Below are 25,916 nucleotides of genomic sequence, written 5' to 3' on the forward strand. Positions count from 1 at the left end.
GCATGTCCTGTCCTGTAGAGAATCCAGCCCTGAGCTTTGCTGCTTGAATAAGTTCACACTTTGCACTTTGGCGTGACTTGAAAGAGTGTCTGAAACTGTGAGAGGTAATTCTGTGGGCCGTTGGCATACATGGCCGTGTCTCTCGGCGGGAGTCGCCGAATTCGCTGGCACTGGAACGCCTCTGAGATTTGACGGGGGGACGCGAGGTGAGAGAGATGGAGGGCAGCGGCAGGCAGTGTGAATCAGAGAGGACAGTGAGGAGGATGGAGACCTGTCACAGCAGGTGGGATAGTGAGCAGAGATGTCACCATCCATTTCTCCTCCTCCTCCTTTTCCTCCTCCTCGGCTTCTCATTTTGCTGTTTGCGGGGTCTGGAGGACAATGATAGCAGGTTTACGCGGGCGGAGCAGATCTGTGACTGACAATGAAAAATGGACAGGGAAACTCAGTGCCTTATCTGATGGAGAGAGAGTGACAGGCTGAGAAGGAGAAGGGAGGGAAGGGGAGAGAGAGAGGGACAGAAAGAAGGAGGAGAGAAGATGATGCAGAGGAGGTACTCGCCTTTAGCATCAGTATTTGTCTCCACAAAGTGTTGAGTAATGAATGGAAATTTGAAAAGATTAAACCACCTCAGCTTTTTGTTCTGAAGCAGTTGCTCCAAGAAGTAAACACAACTCCAGCAGAGACCATCGTGGACTTGTGAAGTCTCAGGTGAAAACCGTAGACACGCAACAAAATCATGTTTAGGTGACATTTGGGAGCACAAAATGTTAACACAGGCACAATTCAAAGAAAACAAACACCACCTCTGTTTAATCACCAGTAATCCAAAGACTTTGCTTTAATATTCTCTTTAGACAGTTTGGAAACCAGACCACGTCTATGCAAACAAGGGCGTGTTTATTGAGGAGCTGAGGCTCCCGGCGTCTCTGTGTGTCAGGCCTGTGGAGAGTAAGCTGGTCTCACGCATGTCTCTCGGGAAAACGCTCTGCTGATCTGTGACTTTCCCAGGACGATAACTGGGACAGCCGAGATCAGCAAACGACAGGAGGCCGCCACTCTGCACTAAAACCAGGTTACATAACCCTCGAATTATCATAACAAGTAGAGCAGCCATTTTGACATATTCTAGAGTCTTAGAGAGAGAGAGAGAGAGAGAGAGTGATATATAAATGCAGACTGGCTATAGTATAGAGACCGGCCAACACAGGAAACCTGTCTTCCCAAAGTGGAAAGGCTGTGCTTATGCTCAAAGAGGTTCAGTCAGAGCAACACTTTCTTTTCAACTGCCAAAAAATGATTAAAAAAAATACACAAATTTTGCTTGGCAAAAAAACTGCCCATTGGGAGAAACCAAATTCTCCTTTGAGAGGAGGGAAGCTGTGCAATATGACTGATTGATGTCTTGTTTTGTATTTCTATATTTGCAGTTTATGCTTTGGCAATATGTTCCTTCTGTGACATGCCAATAAACCATCATGAACTGAATTCACACAGAGACAGCGAGAGAGAGAGAGACAGGAAGCCCCTGCTGTCTGCACTGGCTTGTTCGCACAGTGGGGGCACTTTGGTGCTCCACCCCATTCTCTTCTCACTCGCGGTACGATGTGTAAAAACTCCTACTGTGACATCATAATTGCAATGCAACGCACTTCACACAACTGTCTCTCCCCTGTGGGAACGTCTCAATCAGCCACGGAGTCACAGATTCACAGCGTCCTTGGAAGCCCAAGCTCTCCCGTGACAATGACTCTCAGAATAATTGCGAAAACGAAAAGTTTGTTAACTATTTTATCTGTATCCTGCTGTTATCATTATTTTCCAGAGACTCAAACTTGCCCTCTCTAATTCTCTTTCATTCTTTTTATGTTTCATGAAGAATATTTCAGATAATTTGAGAGATGTCAAACAAAAACATCTGCCCCATTTTCAACTAATATTAAATGCAGACTGAAGTAAGTATTTATAGTTATACAACATTTAAGACGAACCGTTGTCTGTGATTTTGTTTTTTCAGCAAATAATACAGTTAACGCGCTTAAAGTTCCCGTTCTGAAACTTTATTTCGTGCTCTGTAAACAGAATAAATAGTACAGTACATTTCATGTGTCACCCATTTAATTTAATAATAACAATAGTCTGGTCATGGTATTGTCAGTTATGGATTATAATGAATTAATTTTCACAAATCACTCATTTTGACTGTGAAATGTTTTTTTTTTTTTTTTTTTTTTTTATGCGCAGATCAGGAAATGTTGGGGAAATGTAATATTTCTATGAATGCCGCTGTGTGTGATGGCGTTCTGTCAGTAGGGATCAAACTGAGGACAGAGTACTGAAACACCTTTATGGTATGGTACTTATGGTAAAAGTGACAGTCAGTGCAGCAGCATGTTAAAGCTGGGTTAAGTAGCCACTAACACACGGCTATATATCTCTGCCCACTCCTACTGTGTCAGTATGATATACTTACCTGTTTTCTACTGTGTCAGTATGATATACTTACCTGTTTCCTACTGTGTCAGTATGATATACTTACCTGTTTTCTACTGTGTCAGTATGATATACTTACCTGTTCTCAGTCTGAAAATGGACCAAATCCAACATTTGAACTTTTGAGCTTCTGCAGGGAGTGAATGCGGATAGTAACATGACTTTGGTTTCGAGAAAGCAGGGTTTGTTTTTTTCAGGATGTACCAGAAACAAATGGTTTTCGCCAAGGTCACAAAGTACAAAAATTCTGTCAATTGTGACAAAAGTGTAATCGCAAGTCTCATGGCTGAATATAAAAGAATGCCATCAGTTTTCACAGACTAAGGATGTTATGCTGAAATGCTTTGACCTGCATTGATTTTCCCACACATCCTACCAGGAGACAAAGAATATTTTGTGCAGATGTCTGTGTAAGGCAAGCAAGATGTTATTCTATATGTTCCTTGGCGATCTTTTAAATATTGATAGACTTGTTCTTTGAATTTGTGTCATTATCTCGATCCGTTGAGCCATGTCAAATCCCGTGAAGTAGATAAGAACATTTTATAGAATATTTTTAAGGTAAATATCATGGAGCTGTTTAGGTGCTGCTGATTCTGAGCTGGTCATTGTGACAGAGTGATCCAGCAGCTCAAACCACTGTCTGCTTCTAAAGTACCATCACATCACAGGAGATAAAGATCCCGCTGTAGAATCATCCATTTTCTGTTCATGTTTGCTGGGTTCAGAGGTGACTTCATTGTCCATCCATTATTAACCCACTTGCTCAGAACAATGCTTAAATTAGCGAAGTGCACCTTAATGCCCTGTTCCCATCTACACTGGTGTATAAAATCTTTGTGGCAGTAATTTCTTTTCTTTTTGAAATCTGTAAAATGTTTGAAGGCGTTTGAGATAATTACATGCAATACAGCTTGATCAACTCATGTTTACTGTTCCCCTGTGCTAATTAGTCACCTGTTGCGTGTAGTATGAGAAACCTCTCTGTGTTCACATTGATCTCCGTAATTTCCCCACTTCCCTGCCTTCTTTCTGTTTCGATTTTTATCTTTCTATCGCCCTTGTATGATAATTAAAAGTAGGTAGTAGACCTAATTCTGTCCTACATGCATTGGCAGCTGTTTTCAGGTGAACCTGTGGGATATTTTTACGCCACTCAGGGGTATCTACTAGGTGTTTATCCCATTTAGAAAGATCTGTGCCTGTGAGCAGACTCCACATTACACTGCAATAGGCTGAATGAATGATCTGAAGATTTTTAATCATATTTTTTATAGGTAGTTGACTCTGTTTTTTTTTTCCTTTATTACATAAAATGCCCTGTGGGCTTTCTCTTTCAGTTCATTCACTGCCAGGATGAAGCTCCCTTTTAAGCTGTTTTTTAAGCCTATGTGGGAGTAAGATAGGGAGCAATAGTGTTTGGTATCTTATGGTAAAGGCGTGTTTGTTTCTCAGAAGTCTGGGTCTTTTTTTAAATACCAGAGTTTTTTTTTTTCTTTCAGAGATATTCACCATCAGAGCCCATTTTTGGCTGTGATCCTCCAGCTGATCCAGGCACTGCTTAAGCCCTTGTTCGGTGGGTGGCAGCACCACCAGGTCATCTGCATTGAGCAAGAATTTGATTCCTCTGTCAAACAGAGTGAGCCCAGGAGCAGTAAATTGTTCCAGCGTTGTTGCCAATTGGTTTATATAAATGTTAAATTGTATTGGACTCAGACTGTAGCCTTGTCTCCCTCTATGCCCCTAAGTGAAGTAATTTATCCTTTGAATGGGAATTTTTGCACTGCAGTTATTTCTTGGGTTCATAATTTTTTTAGAATGTCAACATTTGTTACCCTCTGCGTCGGCTTCAAGAGGTTTGCGAAATGGCTCATCATGCCAAACTGAATCAAAAGCTTTCTCAAAATCTATGAAACAACCAAATATGAAATATGTTTTTTTTTTGGCTGTTTGTTTATTCAGGTGTGAAGGGCTGAAGTATGACCTGTTGTTTAGTATTTGTGGTAACAAAATCCATTTGGACACTTTTTCAACATATTGTGCTCTTTGAGGAATTTCAAAATTCTTACTTCCTGCTACATAGTTTATAATCCTGCATAGTATCTGCCGCAGATTACTGCTTACACAAATGCCTCTGTAGTTGTTGGGGTCGCATTTGTCTCCATTTTTGAAAATAGTGATATTTACTCCTTGTTTCCAGGTCTCAGAAAAAAGCCCACACTCATAACTAGATCACAAAGTTTTAATTGTGCCTCCTGTAGCTTGTGGCTGCTGTTTAAGTATCTTATTGGAGATGGAGTTCTTCTTTTTGTGTGTATTCATTCTGGATCGATCTCTCCGTCTCGCTGTTCCTCTATCTGTCTCCCACGCATGGCGTTCTGTATGCATTGGCTCGCAGGGAGCTCATTCACAGTATTTGACCTGTCTGGCAAACGCTTGTTCAATCTCCCAGTACAAAAGTCAGGCTGAAATGTATTGTAGAAGTATTAAATGTTAAACGATAATGGCTGATACTTACAAAGTTGCAGTACTAATGTTGTCTGAGGAGTCTGCAAGGGGCAGAACTCATCCCAAATGCTGGAAGCGCAGACATATTGACTTAATGACACCAGGGAGTCACGCTAAACTGCCTCCTCACTCCCCTATCTCCTCAGCAACATCAGTGGTCCGCATGTTCCCCCTAAAAGGGTCCCTTGCAGGACACTGAGTTTAGAGATAAGAGAGATGATGGCTGCAGTGGGGACCAGGGAGCAGCTCAGAGCAGGTCTGAACACTGAGTCCTCACACAGAGAACTCTTAAAGGGGAGGGCAAGGGTTCCGGAAGGTGAGAGTATAAGGGTTCTAAGAATGATGACTGTAATGCTCTTAAAGGAGAGGGTGCAGGCAGGTCATGGAATTTATGTATGCTGTAAAGCAGGTCTGCAGAAAGCCGTGGCAGACAGGTAATAGCATCCCTCCCAAGGCTTTCCGGACTTTTATTTTTCACTCACTGAAAAACAAGCTCCAGATGGCAACATAGGAAATGGGCAACAACGTTATGATAGTTACAAAGAAAATTGAGTCATTAGTTCCACTAAGATTGTTTTATTTTTTTGTGATGGTACTTTGTGGACGTTAAAAGCATTTTGGTAAGCAGATCCATTTAGTCCTTAATTAAGATCAAAAGCCGACGTTTTGTTTTCCTTTGAGAACAAACCGAAGCAAATCGCTAAGCAGCTGAGCTCATCTGTGTGTGTGTGTGTCTGTGTGTCTGTGTGTCTGTGTGTCTGTGTGTCTGTGTGTCTGTGTCTGTGTCTGTGTGTGTGTGTGTGTGTGTGTGTGTGTGTGTGCGCGCGCGCGCGCGTGTGCGCGTGTGCGCGTGTGTGTGTGTGTGTGTGTGTGTGTGTGTGCGTGTCTGTGTCTGTGTCTGTGTGTGTGTGTGTCTGTGTGTCTGTGTGTGTGTGTGTGTGTGTGTGTGTGTGTGTGTGTGTGTGTGTGTGCGCGCATGCCTCTGTGTGTGCCTCTGCATCTGTGCATGTGAGTATGTGAGCATGCATGTGAGTGTGTGTGTGTTCATGTGTGAGTGAGTGAGTGATTTTTTTTTTTCCCTCAAACAAGCATGACAAGGTCTACATTCCCAGGATCTACCAACTACAACATCATCATTGTACAGGTTGGGAGAGAAAGAACTGTTTAACTTTGGTTGTAAATTACAGTTATTTGTTATATGCCTGTGTCAGTCAAGGCCCAGAAAGCCTGATTAGATGCTATACTACCTTAGCTGTCTTGTATTGTGATTTTGCCGGTGTAAGTTATGTAATTAGGTATTTATAGTGTCACAAACGCTTGTTACATAACATTAACAGCTGCTGGCTAAACAATGAACACAAAGATAGAAAATAGTGACATGCAGCAGCTCCTCAATACTACGAGCGAGATTAACACAGCTCAACTGACCTTGTCCAAGCCAATTTAAACGTGTTGGCCGTGTCCGGTCCAACTGAACGGTGGCTTGTTAGCACAGGTTTGGACAGCGTCTCGGCCAAACATCTGTGTAACATCGACACGACGCATCGCCTTCCCTCATGTGCCCGTCTCGCCCCTCTGTCACGCCCGATCCCTGGCGAGAGGGCAAGCACCGGCGCCGTTTTATCGCCTCGTTCAGCGGCGTGCGGCATTGTCACCGTCGCTCTGCAGAAACATCTGCTGGTCCCACAGACCCCGAGCGCAGGCTAATTAACAGCACCGTTCCCCAGTGTGCTTATAAACCCGGCGAAGCTGTGAATGAGAATGAACTCCTCTTAACCTCTGCTGTCTGTCTGCATCCCTGCTACTGAGGAGAAACTTAATGCAAACAGCGATCTGCCAGGCATCCAGCTTTATTTAACTCGGCTCAGAAACAGTGCGTGTGTTTATGTGTACCAGTTACTGCCTCCTGACATTACCAGGGTGTATACACGATTGCAACGGAAAGTTGGCTGGTAGGATTGCAGGGATAAGAAATGATTTGATGAGTTCATGCTCCTGGGTAGAGGGGAGGTATATGATTTCAAGTTGATGTTTGTTTGCTGTTTACCCAAGCCATTATGAGACAATTTCAGTATGGCCGACAATTGGGTAGGTAATGGAACAATTTGTCCATTGTTGACTGTGTGCATATTTTGTGCCAATATTTTGGCACAAGTGCTCTTTTTGCTGTATTTTTTGTTCTCTGTCAGTCTGGCTTCAAGCCGTCAACTCTATTTGTGTAACAGATAGTTTGGGAGTACTGACAAGTGCAGGATGGTTGCCAAGATATACATGGATTCACAAAAGGCCTTTAACACAATTGATCATTTGGTCCTTGCTGACAAGGTTTTCCAATATGTGACTGATGAGCAGTTGTTTGCCCAGTTCAAATGTGATTTGTCTGGCAGATACCAGAGAGCTGTGGTGAATGGTGTCTAATCACGTCTCCCACTAATAAACGGGCATCCCTCTGGGGTCAGTTATAGGGCCCCTGCTGTTTTTGGTTTATATCAATGAACAACCTGCCCTAAAGCAACTCTGTCTGTGAATGTCACATGTGCGCCGATGACAATGTCATCTGTGTTGGTGACAGCAGGACAGGGCTTTTTGTCTGACTTTGAAATGATTGACATCTGTCTTAAGTTGATTTAATTGGTCAAGCATAACTCTCTATCCCCCTCTCTCTCTGTCTTGACTTTTAAAAGTCAAATCTCCCCTCACTGGTTCTAATTTGATAAAAAAAAAAATTTGGATTGCATTGACTGTGAACCTAATTTGATGTCTCTCTTTCTCCATGCTCTTTCACCCTTTCTCTCCCCCCACCCGCCCACCTGAACTCAGGTGTGATGAATGTTCTTATGCAAGAGCAGATGCCATGCATTATCCAGGCTTGCACACTGGTAATGGCTGAGGTAACTAACCTGGCTAATCAAGGTGTCACTCAAACCTTTTCTGGAAAAGTCAATTACATTTGCCATGTGTGTTAAAAAGCTTACTAAAACTTCTTTTCTGTAGAGTAAATGAGTGAATGAGAGTCTGATGTTCTGTGTAATTTCACAGTATTAGTATCACAGTAATTGCATTTTAGGCAATGCCTCTGGGGTTACTATAACAAAACAAAAAAAAGCAAAAGTGTGACATTAAAGGATAAAAATAACAGTATGATGCTGTCTTTGACAATTATTTTTTCCTCTATAAAGCACTTCATTGTATGATATGCACATGGTTTTGATATCACTGGACAGCTCACGTGCATCATGAATTAAGCAGGAAAAAGCATTTTTTATAACATGCACAGTGCATATCTGTTGTAATTACACTTAGTTATTATTGACTGCCGAATCAGACTCTTTGGATGTGTGTTTTTTTTCTGATCTTTTAAAGAAAACAGTGAAAACAATATCAGTGATCACACTGGCTAAACTGTGGATCTTTTTTCCATTATTCTCTCTTTTATTCCCCCTTATGCAGATAACAGTTCAAACTTGGATAGCTTTTGGCTCTTTAAGCATGGATGGATCTATGCATGTCTTTAAATATGACCTTGGCCTGTGTTGCTCAGCCAGGAGGTATCTGACTCCCTGCATTGTTAAGCTCAAGGATGTCCTGCTTATGAATATTCAACAACATTGAGTGTTGCTGGTTTGGTTCTGGCTCTAATGACCTTTGATATGAGAAGAATTGCTGATACTGCTAATCGTTCAGAATCGTATTGCATTCTGGGTAGGGCTGGAGTGTGCTGTGTATGTAACAGCCTTGGTGATGTTGACCTTGGTTGACTGTGAGTTTAGGCTAGGTGGTTGTGTGAGCTCTCTTATGCATGAAGGAGTCCTTGTGAAATTGGATTTGAAATGTGTCCATTGACAGGAGTGGATATATTTCAAGGGTTTAAAAGCTACGGAGGAGTAAAACTGCACTTTCAGAGCTACATGAGAGCCAAAGCTCTAATGTGGGGGAAACTTTCATTTTCTAAAAGCACTGCCGGAGATGCGTTTCCCTACTGTGTATACAGTACCTGTTTTAGATCCTTTTCACCGATGCACCAATGTCAAGTACATTCCAAATTAGTTTTCAAAACTAGAATTCTGTTAGGTGTGGTGTGGTGGAGTTTTGGTGTCGGTTGGTATTTCAGATCATGAATATCTTTGTTCCACATGCAAATCAGCATACATGTATAAATAAATTAGTTTAGTTGGATACCCTCGTCATAGGGTAATATAGTTTACAGTCTACATGCTGCCCATGTACACCACTGGATATTTTTACTGAAGTGTTTCAGGTGAAGTACTTCACTGCAGGATATGACAGCAGTACTACACCTGGGATTTAAACAACCTTTTGGTTGGAGGATATTTTCCCTGAACACTGTTTCAGTGTCTAAAACCAACAGTGCTGTGGTTCAGAAGAGCAGGGCATGCAATTTTTATGATTCTGCTGTACTGTGAGCTACAGCCATTCCTACAGTGTGGGCGCATGTGCCTGTGTGTGCCCGTCTGTGCCCGTCTGTGTGCCTGTGTGTGCCCGTCTGTGTCTGTCTGTGTGTCAGTGTGTGCCCGTCTGTGCCCGTCTGTGCCCGTCTGTGTGCCTGTGTGTGCCCGTCTGTGCCCGTCTGTGTGTCAGTGTGTGCCCGTCTGTGCCCGTCTGTGTGTCAGTGTGTGCCCGTCTGTGTCCGTCTGTGTGCCTGTGTGTGCCTGTGTGTGCCCGTCTGTGTGCCTGTGTGTGCCCGTCTGTGTCCGTCTGTGTGTCAGTGTGTGCCCGTCTGTGTCCGTCTGTGTGTCAGTGTGTGCCCGTCTGTGCCCGTCTGTGTGTCAGTGTGTGCCCGTCTGTGTGCCCGTCTGTGTCCGTCTGTGTGTCAGTGTGTGCCCGTCTGTGCCCGTCTGTGTGCCTGTGTGTGCCCGTCTGTGTGCCCGTCTGTGTCCGTCTGTGTGTCAGTGTGTGCCCGTCTGTGCCCGTCTGTGTGCCTGTGTGTGCCTGTGTGTGCCCGTCTGTGTGCCTGTGTGTGCCCGTCTGTGCCCGTCTGTGCCCGTCTGTGCCCGTCTGTGTGCCCGTCTGTGTGCCTGTGTGTGCCCGTCTGTGTGCCTGTGTGTGCCTGTGTGTGCCCGTCTGTGCCCGTCTGTGCCCGTCTGTGTGCCCGTCTGTGTGCCTGTGTGTGCCCGTCTGTGTGCCTGTGTGTGCCCGTCTGTGCCCGTCTGTGTGCCCGTCTGTGTGCCTGTGTGTGCCCGTCTGTGTGCCTGTGTGTGCCCGTCTGTGTGCCCGTCTGTGTGCCTGTGTGTGCCCGTCTGTGTGCCTGTGTGTGCCCGTCTGTGTGCCCGTCTGTGTGCCTGTGTGTGCCTGTGTGTGCCTGTGTGTGCCCAGCTGTGTGTGTGTTTTGTGACTGTATGTGTACACCTATGTGCGTACCTGTGTGTGCCTGTGTGTGTCTGTGTGTGTAGGCGTGGGCCTGTGTGCGTGTTTGTGTGTGTCTGCATGCATGTCTGCGTGTGTGTACCTGTATTTGCCTGTGTGTATGTATGTGTCTGTGCGTGTGCGTGTGCGTGTGCGTGTGCGTGTGCGTGTGCGTGTGTGCGTGCATGTGTGTGTGCGGTCTAGCCGGTGCTGTGTCAGTAACAGGCCAAGTAGGCTAGTAATGTCATCTCATTAGAGCAGACAGCAGTTTAACAGGGCTGATTTAATTTGGACTGATACGTAGGAGTGGCTCTCCGCTGTTTAAAGAGTGATTTATTATTCTTAGGCTCTTAATTATACCTGCTGCGTGGGCAGGTCTTTTTCATCACTCCTCTCCGTCTCGTACACACACACACACACACACACCACAGAAAACACGCAGCAACCCTCTGCTGCATCCTGTGGTATGGATTTTTAGGTCAAATGAACTGCTCTTCCCTCCCTCTCTCCTCCCTCTTTTTCTCCATTATTTTGCTTTCTGTTTTTGCTGTTGTTGGTGTTGTTATTTTTTGTAACCTTGATCAGATACAATTGTGTCTTTTGAATTAAAGCCTGTCATTCTTCCAGTCTCCTCCAAGGAGCAGAATTTGCAAGGATGAGGGAAGTCAATGAAAAAAGCTCAACATGGTATAGAGGTCATTCTGTCCTCAGAATGTAAAAATTCCCACTGGGCTCGAAGTGTTCACAGCTGGGTAGTTTGGGGGGGAGGGGGGCCCTTACTAGATTTAGCTGTATGGCTTGAGTATTCTGTTTTTCTAGAGACCTATATCTCATGTTGAATGCTTCTGTGATCCCCCAGCATGCTGCATGGTATTTGACCAGTGGCCACTGACCTTTATCAAGGGTGTGTCTAGTGACATCATAGTGTAGTGAAGAATGGAGTCCGATTGGCTCACCGATCCATCACTTCTAGCCAAAGTAGTTAGAGACCCATTGACTCCTGCCGAAGGTTTCAGAGGAAAAGGATTAAGGGGCTGGCCTCAAAACAAACCTTGAAAGACAGAACGGATAAAGGCGAGCATCTCGCTGTGACAAAACATCTCTATAAAATGACCATACTGCTGTACTGGCATTTTTCAGGAGCCTGACCTCTGATTGGTTGTGCTTGTGTAAGAATCAGAGTGTTGTGTGCCTGATGATTCCTGCTAATGCTCTGTAGCTCCGCAATGTTGTGATGGAAAAGGCCCATGCGGGATTTAGATCTCTCTGCCTCACAAGAGCAAACTAATCCCAGCGTACAGCTCCTGAACCATGAGGAAATGATCAATCAGCTCACAGTCCATTTCCTCCTCTCTGTTCAGCACTTGCCACCATCTATCCATCACTCCCTAAAACTGTCTACTGCAACCTGATGTTTATTTCCCTTTGATTTCATCACGGGCAGTCCGTGTGTGTGTGTGTGTGTGTGTACATGGCTGTGAAGAGAAGTCAAAATGTTAGAATTTGGCTCTTTGGAAATAATCTGGATAAAATCATTAATCTCCTCATGTAGTGTTTCTGCTGTCCTGTTTTTGGGGGTTTTTATAAAGGCAGTTTGCTACAAAACAGCCCTGAAACAGCGGTTCTACACTCAGTTTCAACTGCAGTGTTCGGGCTATGACCCTATAGTCGCACTGCGCAGTTCTGCAGCCCCTTTTCAATTCTGTTGACCCCACAGTCACGCTGTGTAATCCTGCTGTCCCCATAGTCACACTGCTTAATCCCTACAGTTACAGTGTACACCCACCTGAAGTTGAGCTCCAGGTAACGATGCAATTTTGTATGCCTGGTTGTCTTGAGACTAGAATGTGCTTTTCTTACATGCTGAAATTCCTTTTATTAAAAGAATCAGTTATTCCCCATATTTCCGCATACAGTAAGGTTAAAGAAATTTTTTTTTTCCCTCAGAACAAAAATGGAAGACATGTATACATTTTAAATATGCAGAGAATGGAAAACAAGTCTGACTGCTTCGTAATTCTCTGGCAAAGTTATTACAACAAGTTTGCTCAAACGTCTCTGGCACAAGCTACAATGAATGACTGCGATCCAGTCAATTACAAGCCTCCTATTTCCGGATGCTTCTCCTCTATGATTTACCAAGGTGCACAGCAGGGATCAGGGCAGTTTCATGCACTGGGAAGGATGGGGATTTTGACTTTGTACCAAGGCCAAAACCACAGTGAAAAGATACAAAGCTCTCAGTCTTCAGTAAAAACATTAGTTCACTATTTTTACTGGATAGATTCAAGTCAATACATTCAAAAAAGGTGGCGTGGCTGTCAGCAATGCTTTGGCATCATTTTGCCTCTAAGCATCATCAGATCACCATAGTTACGAGCCATCAACAAGGCTTCAAGGCTAGCTACGTAAGTGTCGCTGAGGCACTCCTTTTTATTGCCTATTTTGAAAGGTTTTAACTCAAAATAAAATGCATTGGTTTTACACAGTTTTGAAAATGACGGGGGGGTCCGAGTGGCTCGGTCTGTTAAGGAGTACACTCCAAGGATGGACTGAGTCGATCAGGGATTGAGTGCAAGCCGAGCCCCACGGCCCGGGATCAAAACCTTTCCATTTTCCCCCTGGCGTCCCACAGTGACAGAATGGACAGGCTTTGTTCCGTCAGGGTCAGGGGTGGGTAGGTCGGCCTGCACCTCCTCGTCTCGCCACCCTCAGGCACCCCGGGATCGCTCAGGTGTCTACGAGTCGATCACTTGACATCTGTCTGATGTTTGGCAGTCACTCTGCAGGTGCATTGTGGGACAGAGAATCTGAATTACTGTGTGTGCGTGCGTGTCTGCGTGTGTGTTCACTCTGTGTGGCAGTATCATTGGATAAAATGGAAAAAGGCTGCCCTGGACTGAGAACATAGCATCATAATATATAACGTATAAAGTACAGTTTGGACAAATACTACTTCTGACAAATGCTGAACATTAGTAAGCCCATAGGCAATGGTTGTATTCCATATTCTTGAACTAATAAGCTAGAGTATTTTTATGTTGTGTTAGACAGAGCACAGACATGTGTAACTGAACCCACACTGAAAGAAGTAAATGTCAGTTGAAGTCATTTTATATCCAATTAAAGCTTCGTCTTTTCATCTTTTTCACTGCTCACTGAGATTGCCAGTAATTTTGATATTAAAGGTCAGCATCGAAGCACAAGAAGGCGTTCTAATAATATTTACAAATTAGGAGGACAGTTTCCTACGTGCAGCACAAATCCTGAACAATCTATGAACTTATTTATCTGAAACCAGTAAAAATATATATAGATTGGCTGACCTCTCCAGCAATCATTCGACTTTAGCTGTCCTCCCAGAACCTCGGGTGATATGGCCATTTGCTTCCTGGCCCAAAGCTCCCTGAAAGGGGGTTAAACATAAACAGACACACGCTCTCTGTGGGTTTATTCTAAATACAACACGTAAACTCTGAGAAAATTCCAGAGAGACTGTTCGTTCACAGGAAAAATATCTCAGGGGGCGCATTTCATCTAACCGCTATTGGCTCGTCACGCATCACCAAAAAGATCCAAAACAATGGGTGAAAATAGATTAAAAATAATGTCGCACTTAGGTGAGGTTGTTACTCAAAGTTAAGGGGTGAGTGACTGTATGCAACAGCCACCGCTGTCCAAGGTGCTGAACATCCAACAGTGGCCAAAAATGTAGGAGCAGCCCTCTCTGTTAGCACATTGCCCCTCCCAGCACCACCCCCTAACCCCCCCCCCCATTCTCAACACGACATGCTGCAAATTCTGGCCCTGCATTGTGGAACCAGAGGAGATCCGACAGGAAGCAGGTGCTTTTGAATATTCATTAGCCATGAGACCGCTCCTTGCTGGGTTCTGATGCTTATCATTCTCGATAGGTGTAGAATCACTATAACAGCCAGTCATTCAGAATGGAAATGCCCGCTTGTGAATATTCATGACAGCAGCGACAGATAGCAGACCTCTCTGTATTAGCCACCCAGGGGCGAGGGCTGGTTTGCTCAAAATGGGTAGAGTTTATCTCCCAAACTGTATGTGTTGGCCTCCAGGGATAGAATCTCCAGGTGTGAGGTTACCTGAGTGGGAGAGGGCTCTGACATCATGTTTGAGTGCATATCCAGGTGTGGAGTTACCTGAGTGGGAGAGGGCTCTGACATCATGTTTGAGTGCATATCCAGGTGTGGGGCTACCTGAGTGGGAGAGGGCTCTGACATCGTGTTTGAGTGCATATCCAGGTGTGGGGTTACCTGAGTGGGAGAGGGCACTGACATTGTGTTTGAGTAGATCTCCAGGTGTGGGGTTACCTGAGTGGGAGAGGGCACTGACATTGTGTGTGAGTAGATCTCCAGGTGTGGGGTTGTGTTTGAGTGGGTCTCCAGATGTGAGGTTATCTGCGTGGGAGCTGGTGACGCTGTGTTTGATGCGTTTGATTCTATCTGCAGGTGGAATCCCCTTCATTCTGACGGGAGAGCTCTTTGAGCAGTCCTACAGACCAGCTGCATTTGTGATCGCTGGAACCATTAACTGGCTCTCCAATTTCGCCGTGGGCCTGCTGTTCCCTTTCATCCAGGTACTGGCATGAGAGCGCATGAGTGTCCGTGCCTATGTCTGTGTGTATGTCTGTGTGTGCTGGTGTGTGTGCTGGTGTGTGTCTGTGTGTGCTGGTGTGTGTGTGTCTGTGTGCGTGTGAGAGAGTGCCTGTTTGTGTGTGCCTGTTTGTGTGTGTGTGTGTATGTGAGTGTGTGTGTGTGTGTGTCTCCGTCTCCTCTCAGTGTGCACTCTGACGTCTCCGTGGCTGTGGGATTCCTCTGGTGTTCCACCGCCTATTGGTCCCTCCCTCACTTCCTCCTTTTATTTCACGCTTACATTCTGTCTTGTTTTTGATTTCCTGCCATGATTTAATTATATCCTATCCTGTGAGATGCTGTAATCCAGTTATGTTTCTGTTTAATCAATCAAATCGAGGGCAGAATGCCTGACTGATTGATGGCTCGTGACTGAGACAGTCGAGTGTAACCAGAACAGGAGGCAGTGTCCCCCAACACCCTTACAATCAGTCTCAGGAGCATTAGCAGGTGGAAAATGGCGTCTGAACCTTTTGTGAGTTGAAGTGCAATGAAAGAACTGTCTGACATACAACACCAAAGATGAAAAAAAGAAATAAAGGAAAAATAACAGCAGTGTGTGTCAGCAAGTCATCACAGTTCTGCGAGTCAGATGGCAACAAAGTACACAAAACGTACTGTTTTTGGAATTCGAGACACTGCAGCTGTAATTGAGAGATTTATATTTATTAATATTTAGGCCTTAGGGTTCTGCAAAACAGCAAAAATAATAAACATTTGGCATTGTGACTAACAGCTGAACCCGAACTGCAGATGTTTTGCTTGAGAGGCTCGGCCGAGCACTCTGCGGGGCGATGAAAGCGCGCGCGGTTGCTCATTGTCTCCTCTTTTTGTGATGTCCGCGTGGTTATTTCCTTTATCACCCTCAGTATTTTCGCAGAAAACACATTTATCTTGATCATAATTGTTGGGAGTCCATTCAGGACCTCAGGTTGCCATGGATTCTGGCATCATCGAAGGAAGTCGACAAGTGAAGCTAAAAGCCTTGAGGAAAACAAAAAGCACATGTGAGTGGCAGGACACTGAATGCAGTCTTGAAATTAAATGAATGCCTTGCCGTATAATAAGGCTGATATTACAATAAAAACACAATAAACTGGCAATAAATGTAACTGCAGAGGTCCAGCTTACCCACCAGAAAGCCAAAGATGCATCGCCCTCTTCATCTGCAAGGTGTGAATATATTCATTTTAACTTAGTGCTTTCATACACAAGGGACTACACCTCACAGTTCAACTGAGTATAGCAGAAAACAGTGATTTTTTTATATTAATACTGTCGTGAGGATGAACACAGACTACTTTTTTAAATTCCGATTTATGTTCAGAAACCCTCACGGTTTCCATGGGTGCTGTTTCCTCGGCGGCCGCGTGATCTCTTAAACTGGAACAGAGCAGTGGGGAAGGGCCCTTCTCACTCGCGGAGAGCTCTCTGCTACTCCATCAGGCTGTGGCAGGTGGCAGTTTGTGGAGCAAATCAGTGTGTCCCTCTCCCAGCACAGCTGCCACCTCTTCTGGGTCAGTTATCAGGGCGAATCGAGGGAGGTAAATTTTTATTTTGGTAAAGATATATTGTTTATTTATTTATATTATGTCTCATATTTGGCATCTCTCGCAGTGCAGGAAGAGTAACATTTCTTGAAGTGCTCTCTCTGTCTCTCTCTCTCTCTCTCTCTATCCTCTATCTCACCTTGGGTCATCCTGGAGGGTTGTCCTTTTTTTGTTTTTTTTTAGTTCCTTTGTATTGCTCTGTTCACTTAGGTTTGCTATCTTAATTTTTTTTCCTATTTTTATGTTTAGTTTAGTGTCCTTTTTTAAGTTAATGAAAGATAATGTTTGAGTTACGGGGTTGATTGACTTGCACGCCTCCTTTATTTAAAACAAAGTTTCTCTCTCTGTCCCTCCCCCTCTCTCTCTCTCTCTCTCTCTCTCTCTCTCTCTTCCTCATTCTCTCTCTTCGACACCTTGATCTCCTGTGTACCTGTAATAAAGACAGCTGCCTGAGTCCTGTTCCATTATTTATTTCTGTTTCGATTGTGCAGAGGGGGGAAAACAGGGCCGCTTTCCGCCTTCTGCTCTGAGCTCCTCTGAGCTTCGTCATCCTGACTCAGAGCCAAAAAGCTGTAACGCTTTGCTGTCGACAGACAGCCCAGCAGCTCCTTAATTACAGCCAGTTACACCTGATTGTTGTGTCTGTGCCTGGATGACATTCATAGGAATTCCCCTCTCCCCCCCTTTTTACTACAGGCTCTGCCAAATGGCACTGAGAGAGTCTACAGGAGTAAATGGCAGTGTTGCATAGTGGTTCAGGAGCAGGACTCATAACCGAAAGGTTGCTGGTTCGATTCCCCGCTGCAGCACTGCTGCTGTACCTTTGGGCCAGGTACTTATCCTACAGTTGCCTTGGTAAATATCCAGCTGTATAAATGGATAACATTGTAAAAAGAAAAAAAAAACATACAACTATAACTGATGTAAGTCGCTCTGGATAAGAGTGTCTGCTAAATGCCAGCGATGTAATTTAATGTAAAATGGCATCTGTAGCTTTTTATCTGTTTCTCAACCTTGTCACATTCACATCCTTGCAAAGCATCACTCACTCTGTTCTCATTAGAGACAGGCGTTGTCTCTGGATGGATGGGCTAGCCTTCCTAATGGTATCAAACATTTTAGTCCTTGATTGGAGGTTGTCTTGTCTTCAAGAAGAAGCTGAGCAGGTACACCGCACCAGTTCAGAAGTGACAATGTGATTCAGTGTTTTTTTTAATGTACTGAACATTATGTTATGGCCAGGAGTTTCAAGGGACCTGTACAGTGTCTGAATTCATATTGCATTCAATTAGAGAAGTGTTCTGGACAGCCTGAGAGTCCCATGCAGAGTGAGGGGAGAGGTTTTGATGAGACTGATTCAGGGTCAGTGGAAGGACTGCCACAGGAATGGAGGGAGGAATATAAATGAGAATGACTGTGGGACAACTGATCCCCGGTCAGGTGAAGCTGACCGGAGCGGGTCTTGTCACCGTGCCGAAGGGTAGGTCACGTGACTCCTGCCGGGTTAGGGATGTGGCCAAGCTTGTGTGAAGCGTTCCAGAGGTTGACCCCGCAGTTGTAATTGCCGCACAAAGCCGTGGGCTGTAAGGGAAGCCATTTGCATGTGTGAAAGTGTGGGAGAGGGAGGCTAAGGCAAAAGGCCACCGCTGAGACACTTTGAGGTGGAGGTCCTGAAAGGAATGGCTGGTGTCTGTTTTGATCGCATGAGAAAGCCCCTCTGTCCATGAAATAATGAGGGTCTAAGCTTGAGGGAGGCACCAGAGAGGGACACGGTGACAGATCAATTGTCTTTCAAGGACACAGATGTCCTTCACATCTCCCGTCTCAGTTAACCCTTTGTCAGTGACCATTTATCCTCAAATGCTCAACAGGGAGGCTGAGGAAACCTGTGTCTAGAGCCAAGCTCTTGTTTGCATGCCCACACCACAGGTGAGACTCATGGAAGACAATCGTCTGCAGAAAGACAGTGATAGCAGGCAGAATACTGCTTGCAATTACCACAGTGTAAATGCTAAATTATTAGCAATCATCCTGTCTGATTCTGATTTCGCTGGTATCCTTATGCAGGCACTCCTTTACTCCTGGTTGCCACTCCATTTCGGTAGAGGTTTTATACCTTTAAAGGAACTTCACACTTCGTGTTTACTTGGTCCCTGCAGTTGTCTGTACAAGCTGACATTTCTTCAGCTCTTAGCTCTGTAACAGCAGGCGGTCCTGTGAACCTGCAGGGTCACTGTGCACCTCGGTATGCCACACAGGTGTGCGAAGGCCCCTGCCTGACGCCTGCTCTCTGCCAGAAATAATGACTTGCAGCAGCCCCCCCCTCAGGCTGTGTTTTTAACGCCTTTAGTTTCTCCAATTACTTTTGTAGCAAAAGTGTGTATGACCCCCACACATGACACGGGGCACTCGTTAAACAGAAGGTACTTTGTATAGGGGTGCCAGAGTCGGGTTAGCCACAGCGGCGCGCTAACAATGGCAGTGACGGGCACATGCTGCCGTCCCTGGGCCTCTCGCCTGCAATCTGGCAGTTAGCGAAATGTCCATCAAATCAGGCAGCTCATCAGCTTGGGAGGAACAGAAACACAAAACTCCTCGGAGCACCCGCAGCTCGCAGAGAGAATTCCTGCGCTGTTATGTCGTCACAGGACGTGGTGTCAGAGTGGGATCTGCAGACTCTTTTACAGGATGCTACGTTATCCGATCTGACGCGCGGAGAGGTTTTATTGCCAGTAAGAGATCTGTTCCGTTGTGTCTGAGTGGGTGAAATAAATATCGCATCAAATTGCACAGGGTTTCTCCAAGAGCTTGGAGGAGTAGCGTTGTTGCGGAGGTAGTTTCTGAGTTTGCGGTGGGATTTTCTCATCCCCTTCACTGCAGACCTCAATCCTGCAGATTTGGGGGGGTGTGTCTCAACCCCTCCTGTGCTTACCGCAGAGTCCGTCATCTTTGATGAGCCCCCTCTCTCTCTCTCTCTCTCTCTCTCTCTCTCTCTCTCTCTCTCTTTCCCTCTCTCCCTCTCTCTCTCTCTGTCTCTCTCTCTCTCTCTCTCTCTCTTTCCCTCTCTCCCTCTCTCTCTGTCTCTCTCTCTCTTTCCCTCTCTCTCTCTCATTCTTTCCCTCTCTCTCTCTCTCTCTCTCCCCCCCCACCCTCCTGCTGGCCCTCTGTTGGTCTTCTGACTCTGTCCGGACTCAGCAGTACTGGTATAACAGAGGAGCACACATTAGGCGGCCCTGTATCGGGTATTGGCTTTGCTGTAGCTGTAATGACACGTTGTGTGAATGCAGGCGTACACATAAACCTGCACGTTCATGCCTGCCCAGATGTCCACATGTCTCATTAGCTGCCAAAGGTCCTCCACTCGTCCTCCTCCAGTCAGACCGATGGGCTGCATGGAACACTAATGATGTGTGCATTTGTGTGTGTGTGCTCATGTGTGTGTCTCTGTGTGCATGTATGTGTGTATGCGTGCGTGCATGCGTGCATGTGTGTATCTGTGTGTGTATGTGTCTTTGTGTGTGCGTGTGCGTGTGTGTGTGTGCATGTGTGTTTGTTGGGAGAGGTGCACCTTGGCAAATTCAGCTATGTGGGGTTGGAATTTACTGTTGAAATGCTGCCGATGATGATGATGATGGTGATGATGATGATGATGGTGGTGGTGATGATGATGATGATGATGATGATGATGATGATTATTGTGCGCTGTGTGTGGCTTAGTGACTCACATGGACAATGTTTTGGCAGTGAGACGGTTAAAAGTAGAGCTCCGTGGATCTCATGTGACAAACATGAACCCCCATTCATCCCTCCTCCCGGAGAATCAAACAAACATATCTGCATCAGGCCGTCTGACACTGCCCCCATGAGCCGCACGCTCCCCCTCGGGGACCAGGAGACGGGCTCAAACACCATGCTGACTCTGGAATTAATTGGAACCTTATTTATCCACCAGGGAGTGAACACAAAGAAAAAAAATCTATAGGTGTAAAGCGTGCAAAGGAAAATCCCTGCAAATCCATGAGACACATGACTCGCCCACGGACAGGTGCTCGGATAAAGCGTGTTTCCAACCTGCTTCGTAGAGAGAGGCATCCTGGAACACCCAAAGGCCTGCATACCCACATTCTAGAGAGTGGCAAGCCAGGCGATGCTGCGCTAACATGCTTTGAGCTGCCGTGTGCACCCTAGTCTGCATTCTAATGTGCAGTGCTCTTTGATCTTGTATGCATTCTAATGTGCGCTACCCTAAAGTTCCCTAGTGTGGATCGCACAACTCTTGCTATGGCACTGTAAGTGACTCTTGTGCATCTGTCAGAATTTACGTAGCCACATGCATCTCATCTTCCATCTCGTGTGTACTCCGGCTGAGGATCTGAAAAGTATTTACTCATGAGTGTGAAGGGCAGAGACTACCATCTTCACCAGTATGCTGTCGCAGGTTGAGCTGCAGTTTCTCACAATCTTTTCTGGAATTATTCTTCCTGAAGAAGTCGTGCATTTAATAAATCACAGATTTTTAATTTGAATAGCAAGAATACAAACAAGGAATGAAAAACATGTTATCTAGCACCTTCCATTGCAATTTCCCTGTTGTCTCCTAAACAATGATCCTGAAACAATCAGGACGCAGACTTGTTTGTTGGTGACGGTAGTTCCAGGCTCTGACAGGCTCTTAGTGTTCCAGTGTTCCAGAGATTTATCTTTAAAAGAGTGTGACAAGAAAAATGATCCATTACTCACATATGTCACCTAAGTTGTCCAGCAGGAATGCAAATGATTACACATTTGAAGCATTTCCTGATGAATGTATTAAGTGATTGATCCCTTTAGGAAGCTTGATCCAGTATCACTTTTGAACGACCCTTCCATAATTAGGTTACTACAGCAAACCTGTTTTCTTACCAGCAAGCCTGTTCTTACCTACCTAAACTGAAGACCAATTTCAGTCAAACTGCAAACGAAATGTTTTGCTGATAAGTCTAAGCAAACCTGTTGCTTTTTTATCTATTGATTCAACTGTTAAACCATGTAGCTGCAGTTTCATGTTTATGAAAGTCAGTACGCTGATATTTCTGCCAGTGCAGGAGCCTTCTGACTGGCGGTACACAATATCAGCTCTGCGGGCACAGATGTTCTGGGAAGGTGAAGATTCTGTGCTGCCAGTTTTTTTTTTTTTTTTCCTTTTTCCATCCTGAACCAATTTCCATGGGCAACCAATCAGCCTGTCCTCCAGTGATGTGCCTGTCCCTAAAATAATCTTGTCCCTCGCTTGCACCCGTGCGCTATTGAAGACAAGAGTTGTAGCTGTCACCAAGGAGCATCTTTTTCACATGGGAAATGCGAATGCAATTTCCCAAAAATTCCAACTATCTTGTGCAGCCTGGAATTAAATCAGCATTTTATAAAATTTCCATCTAACACAGTTAGTGTTATAACCACTGAGCATTATCATTAAGATGGGTGTTAAATATTAATCAGAAAATCGGTTCATCCATCACAGCCTGAAATACTTGAAATATATATTTAAAATAAAAAGAAAGAAGCAAGAACTTTTTCATCATTTAACAAAGACTTTTTTTCACAGATGAGTTTTACTTAGGGAAATCTAACCCGTATGACAGGTTAGGTTGTCTCGGGGATATGGTGCCCTGTTCTTTATTTTAAATGACACGTAATTATGGAGGTTACTTCCAAGGCAGTCTTTTGAATATCACTTGGCCTTGCATAATAAGATATGGCAAAGGTGCAAGCATCTACTGATGGCCTTTTTTAAATGAGTGACAATGTTCCCTGAGCAGACATCGCAGGTTAAAAACAGGAAACCGACACTCAGTACTTCAAACTTGACAGAATTTCAATATGAGGTGATTGCACATTTCCTGAGGATGTGAGTCTCATATCCACAAAGAGACTTGTTCTTTTTTCCCCCTTAAATATGAACATATTTCAGTGCCTGTGTGATATATGTGCCTCTTTTTTGCAAGCAGTTGTCAGTGTATCTCTCTGAAATTCAAATTCAAATTCAACTATGCCACATTTGTGCAAGAGACCTTGCGTTGTTAAAGTGCTAAATGCACAGATGGGGACATAACAATGACAGTAAATAGGATGCTGACCCCCCCCCCCCCACACACACACACACACACACACTCCCACCCCACCTTGAAAAACAGAGTGTGAATGAACAGAATGAGCAAACAGCAGCACAGATGTTCCCATGTCATTTAGCCCACTCTCTCACCAGCTATGGCAGACACAGGCATACCGGGCCGCCAGTCCTATAGGGGACATTTCACCCAGATGTGTCGTTATTTTTTCTGAATCCAGATGTTGAAACCGGTTCATGTTTTGCAGAACGAGCTACTTGGGGATTACAAACTACTCAGGGAAAGGCAAGGAGTAGAGGGGCCTCAGTCACCACCTGCTCCAGGTTTCAGTGATGGCACAGCCTATTCTTTTTCATGCATTTTTTGTTTAAGATATTTAACTTGGGCAAAATATACTGCCAGGGGAGCAGTCTGCTCAGAGGCTGATATGTCTTATTTAGTAGTCTTGTTTGTTAGTTTTCTCAGGTCGGTGAACAATGTACAGATTTTTGTTAATCAGTTCAATTAAAAAACATTGTAGGTGTACTTCCTCCTTGTGAACTGGACACACATTGGTGTTAGTTATCCCTGGGGGCTCTTCTCTTACATGAAACCAAAATTTTATAGCTCTACTTTTCAACAACTAAAAGGTGAGGGAAGCTGTCTAAACATCCATCCTTGTGTACCTCTTGCCCTCTCATTCTCTTTGTGCCTCTCTCTCTCTCTCGATCTCCCCATCTTCTGTCGTTTGCCCTGATCCTAAGGCCAGGGTGATGTCTCATATCACGTTAACTCACAAAGCAGTGGAATCTTCACTGAGTCCCAAACTGCTGGCAAAGGCATGAAATAGAGATCAACATCCAACCATCTGTAAAATTGAATGAAAAAAAGAAAAAAGAGCGGTTGATTTAGTTCAGAGGAGAACAAACAGACATCCTTACCATCACTGAGGTGTTGATTTTTAAGCTCACTGAATTGTAGCAGCCCTGGGACAGCACTGCTGGCAGTGAGGCATCAGGAATATATCTTGGAGGTGGAGCCTGATTTGATTGGTTCTCTGGTGTGTGGGTGGAGCCTCATTCCAGTCACCAAGTGGTTGTGCATACTAAACAGCTGGTACTGGCTTACTCTACTCTAATCTTACTCTAATACTGGCAGTTCACTGTCCAACCAGCTTTTAGTTTGACAGTCAAGACATTTAACCTCAAGCCTCCTCTTAAGAAGAAGGAGAAGCAGGTGTATATTGTTTCAGGTAGTTTACTTAGGTGTTTAATTACTTTCTCTTGGCCTGATTGAAAATTAACTGCTCTTAATGAGTAAATCTGGATGTGTATGTTGGTGTAAATACACAATTAGCAGTTTATGTAACAAATAATTCAGTCATGCTCTCCAAAGACCAAGGCTGGGAAACAGGAAATTAAATGACAGTCTAAGATTCTGTGTTCCTATGACTGGAAGAACAAGTCTCAGATTTAACCTTTATACTGATGAATATGCACTGCTTCTTTTTTGGGTGTTCTGCCTGATTAACAATTAAGAAATTAATTAGCTGATTAATGCATAGGCCACACGACTACATTAGACACACTTTAGAAAGAGGATGTGACCTGGCAGTGAGCAGGGATTATTCAGATGACTGGGACACTTGTTAATTAAGCAAAACATGCTTCTGCAGGTTGAGAGCAAGGACTAGTTTAAAGGACCGACTTGTGCTTCGTCTTTTTCCCTGCACCCCCACAATCCCCCCCCAAGCCTTGCATCTTTTTTTGAGATTGTGAGATGGCCATTCCTGGTAACTGAGCTCATGAAATGGAATCTCTTCGATGATGAATGGCTGTGAGCTTGAGCGTTTCCACGGTGACGTAACTGTCACAGAACTATAGTTAAAGTGGGAGATATGGGAGGGGAAAATTCAACAGAACTTTGGCACATGATATCCCCGCCGACCCTGAGGCGCAAGGAAATGAGAGGTCATGACATGGGATAATGCGCCTCAGGAAACACGCTGTGCCCGCAGTTTGCGTTTGTTTACTGAAGCTCAGAAAACGGCAGAGGAGACTTACATGGAGAGGAGACGAAAGAGTGATTAGCCCTGGGTCAGGTCCGGTGTGGATTACTTCAAGGGTCTCTGCTTCCGCTGTGAATCCGAGTAAGCTGCTCCATGCATTAATAACTCTCTCGGTGACAAGTGTCTTTTGTTTGTTTCACCAGATACAGGCGCCCACATTTTGGTTCATACGGTTTCGACATGTATGGTGCAGAGGTGCAGGGGCTGGTGTGGGTGTTTTCCGGGTACACCACCTTCCTCTAGCAGTTTTAAGACATGCTGTCTGCATTGTCATATAAATTGTTCCCCATGCCTATATGTGTCCATGTACTACAACAGACTAGCATTTCGGTCTAAGGTGCCTTATGTCCTGTGCCGGCCAGGGCTTTGTTCCTGGTCTCTGCTGCTTCCTCAAACACACAGCAGTTATTGGAACAAACTAGAAATGTACAAATGAGGGGGCAAAGTGTTTTCGTCTGATCCCTCACACTGACAGGAAACGTATGTCCGAAAACACATCCTTTCATTCGGGCCTTACTTAAAACATATTGCAGTTGATTGAAACGATTCTGACAGACTGGTCTCAGCTCTCCATGTGGCAAGACTCTCTGCCAGCATTCCAGAACCTCTCAAGATGCACCTGACTGCAGGCCACATGGTAGAATGAATAACTACACTCTGTAATTAGATTGCTGTACGTGATAAGGAGCAGCCAGCCATGTTTTGTAAAACCTTAGCCTTAGGTTTTTTTTTTTAATGAATCCTGGTTGCTATGAAACATGGATGTGTGAAGTGCTTTATTTTTTTTTTTTCAGAATTAACAAAGTGCTTGCAGGCCTGCTAAATTGTGATGTATTCCATTACCAATAGAGAAAGCATAGCCTTGACATCTATTTTTCCTGCATGCCGACATTCATTGAGAAAACTTTCTTTTTTTTGGACCAGAGAATTGAATTGGTAGAATAATAAATATGCAGAAATGATCTTATTCTGGTCTTGTCTTGCCTTGCTACTTGTCTCTGTAATTATGGTTTCAACAATGCTTCAGCTGACAGTTTTTTTTTTTTGTCACTTCTCAAAGAAGCGATATAAAGTACTGAACTGCAGCAGCAGAGTTCCTGTGTGTGGACACTGTCATCATGCAGTAATGAAGTAGCTGGTCTGGTAGCTGGCTGGCACATTGCTACTGACGTGAGAGTCTGAACCC

General features: G+C 44.6%; 1 protein-coding gene across 3 annotated transcripts in view; it reads left to right on the forward strand.

Moving 5' to 3' along the window:
- The window catches only part of slc2a9l2 (solute carrier family 2 member 9, like 2), a 141,224-nt gene that overhangs the window by 104,144 nt on the left and 11,164 nt on the right, over nucleotides 1-25,916 (forward strand). For all 3 annotated transcript variants that reach the window (XM_036551263.1, XM_036551262.1, XM_036551264.1), the window contains exon 12: nucleotides 14,844-14,971. In XM_036551263.1, the coding sequence (XP_036407156.1) occupies nucleotides 14,844-14,971 (128 nt within the window). The remainder of the gene's footprint in view (nucleotides 1-14,843; nucleotides 14,972-25,916) is intronic.

This window comes from Megalops cyprinoides, chromosome 18, assembly GCF_013368585.1.
Source record: "Megalops cyprinoides isolate fMegCyp1 chromosome 18, fMegCyp1.pri, whole genome shotgun sequence".
Taxonomy (NCBI): Eukaryota; Metazoa; Chordata; class Actinopteri; order Elopiformes; family Megalopidae; genus Megalops; species Megalops cyprinoides.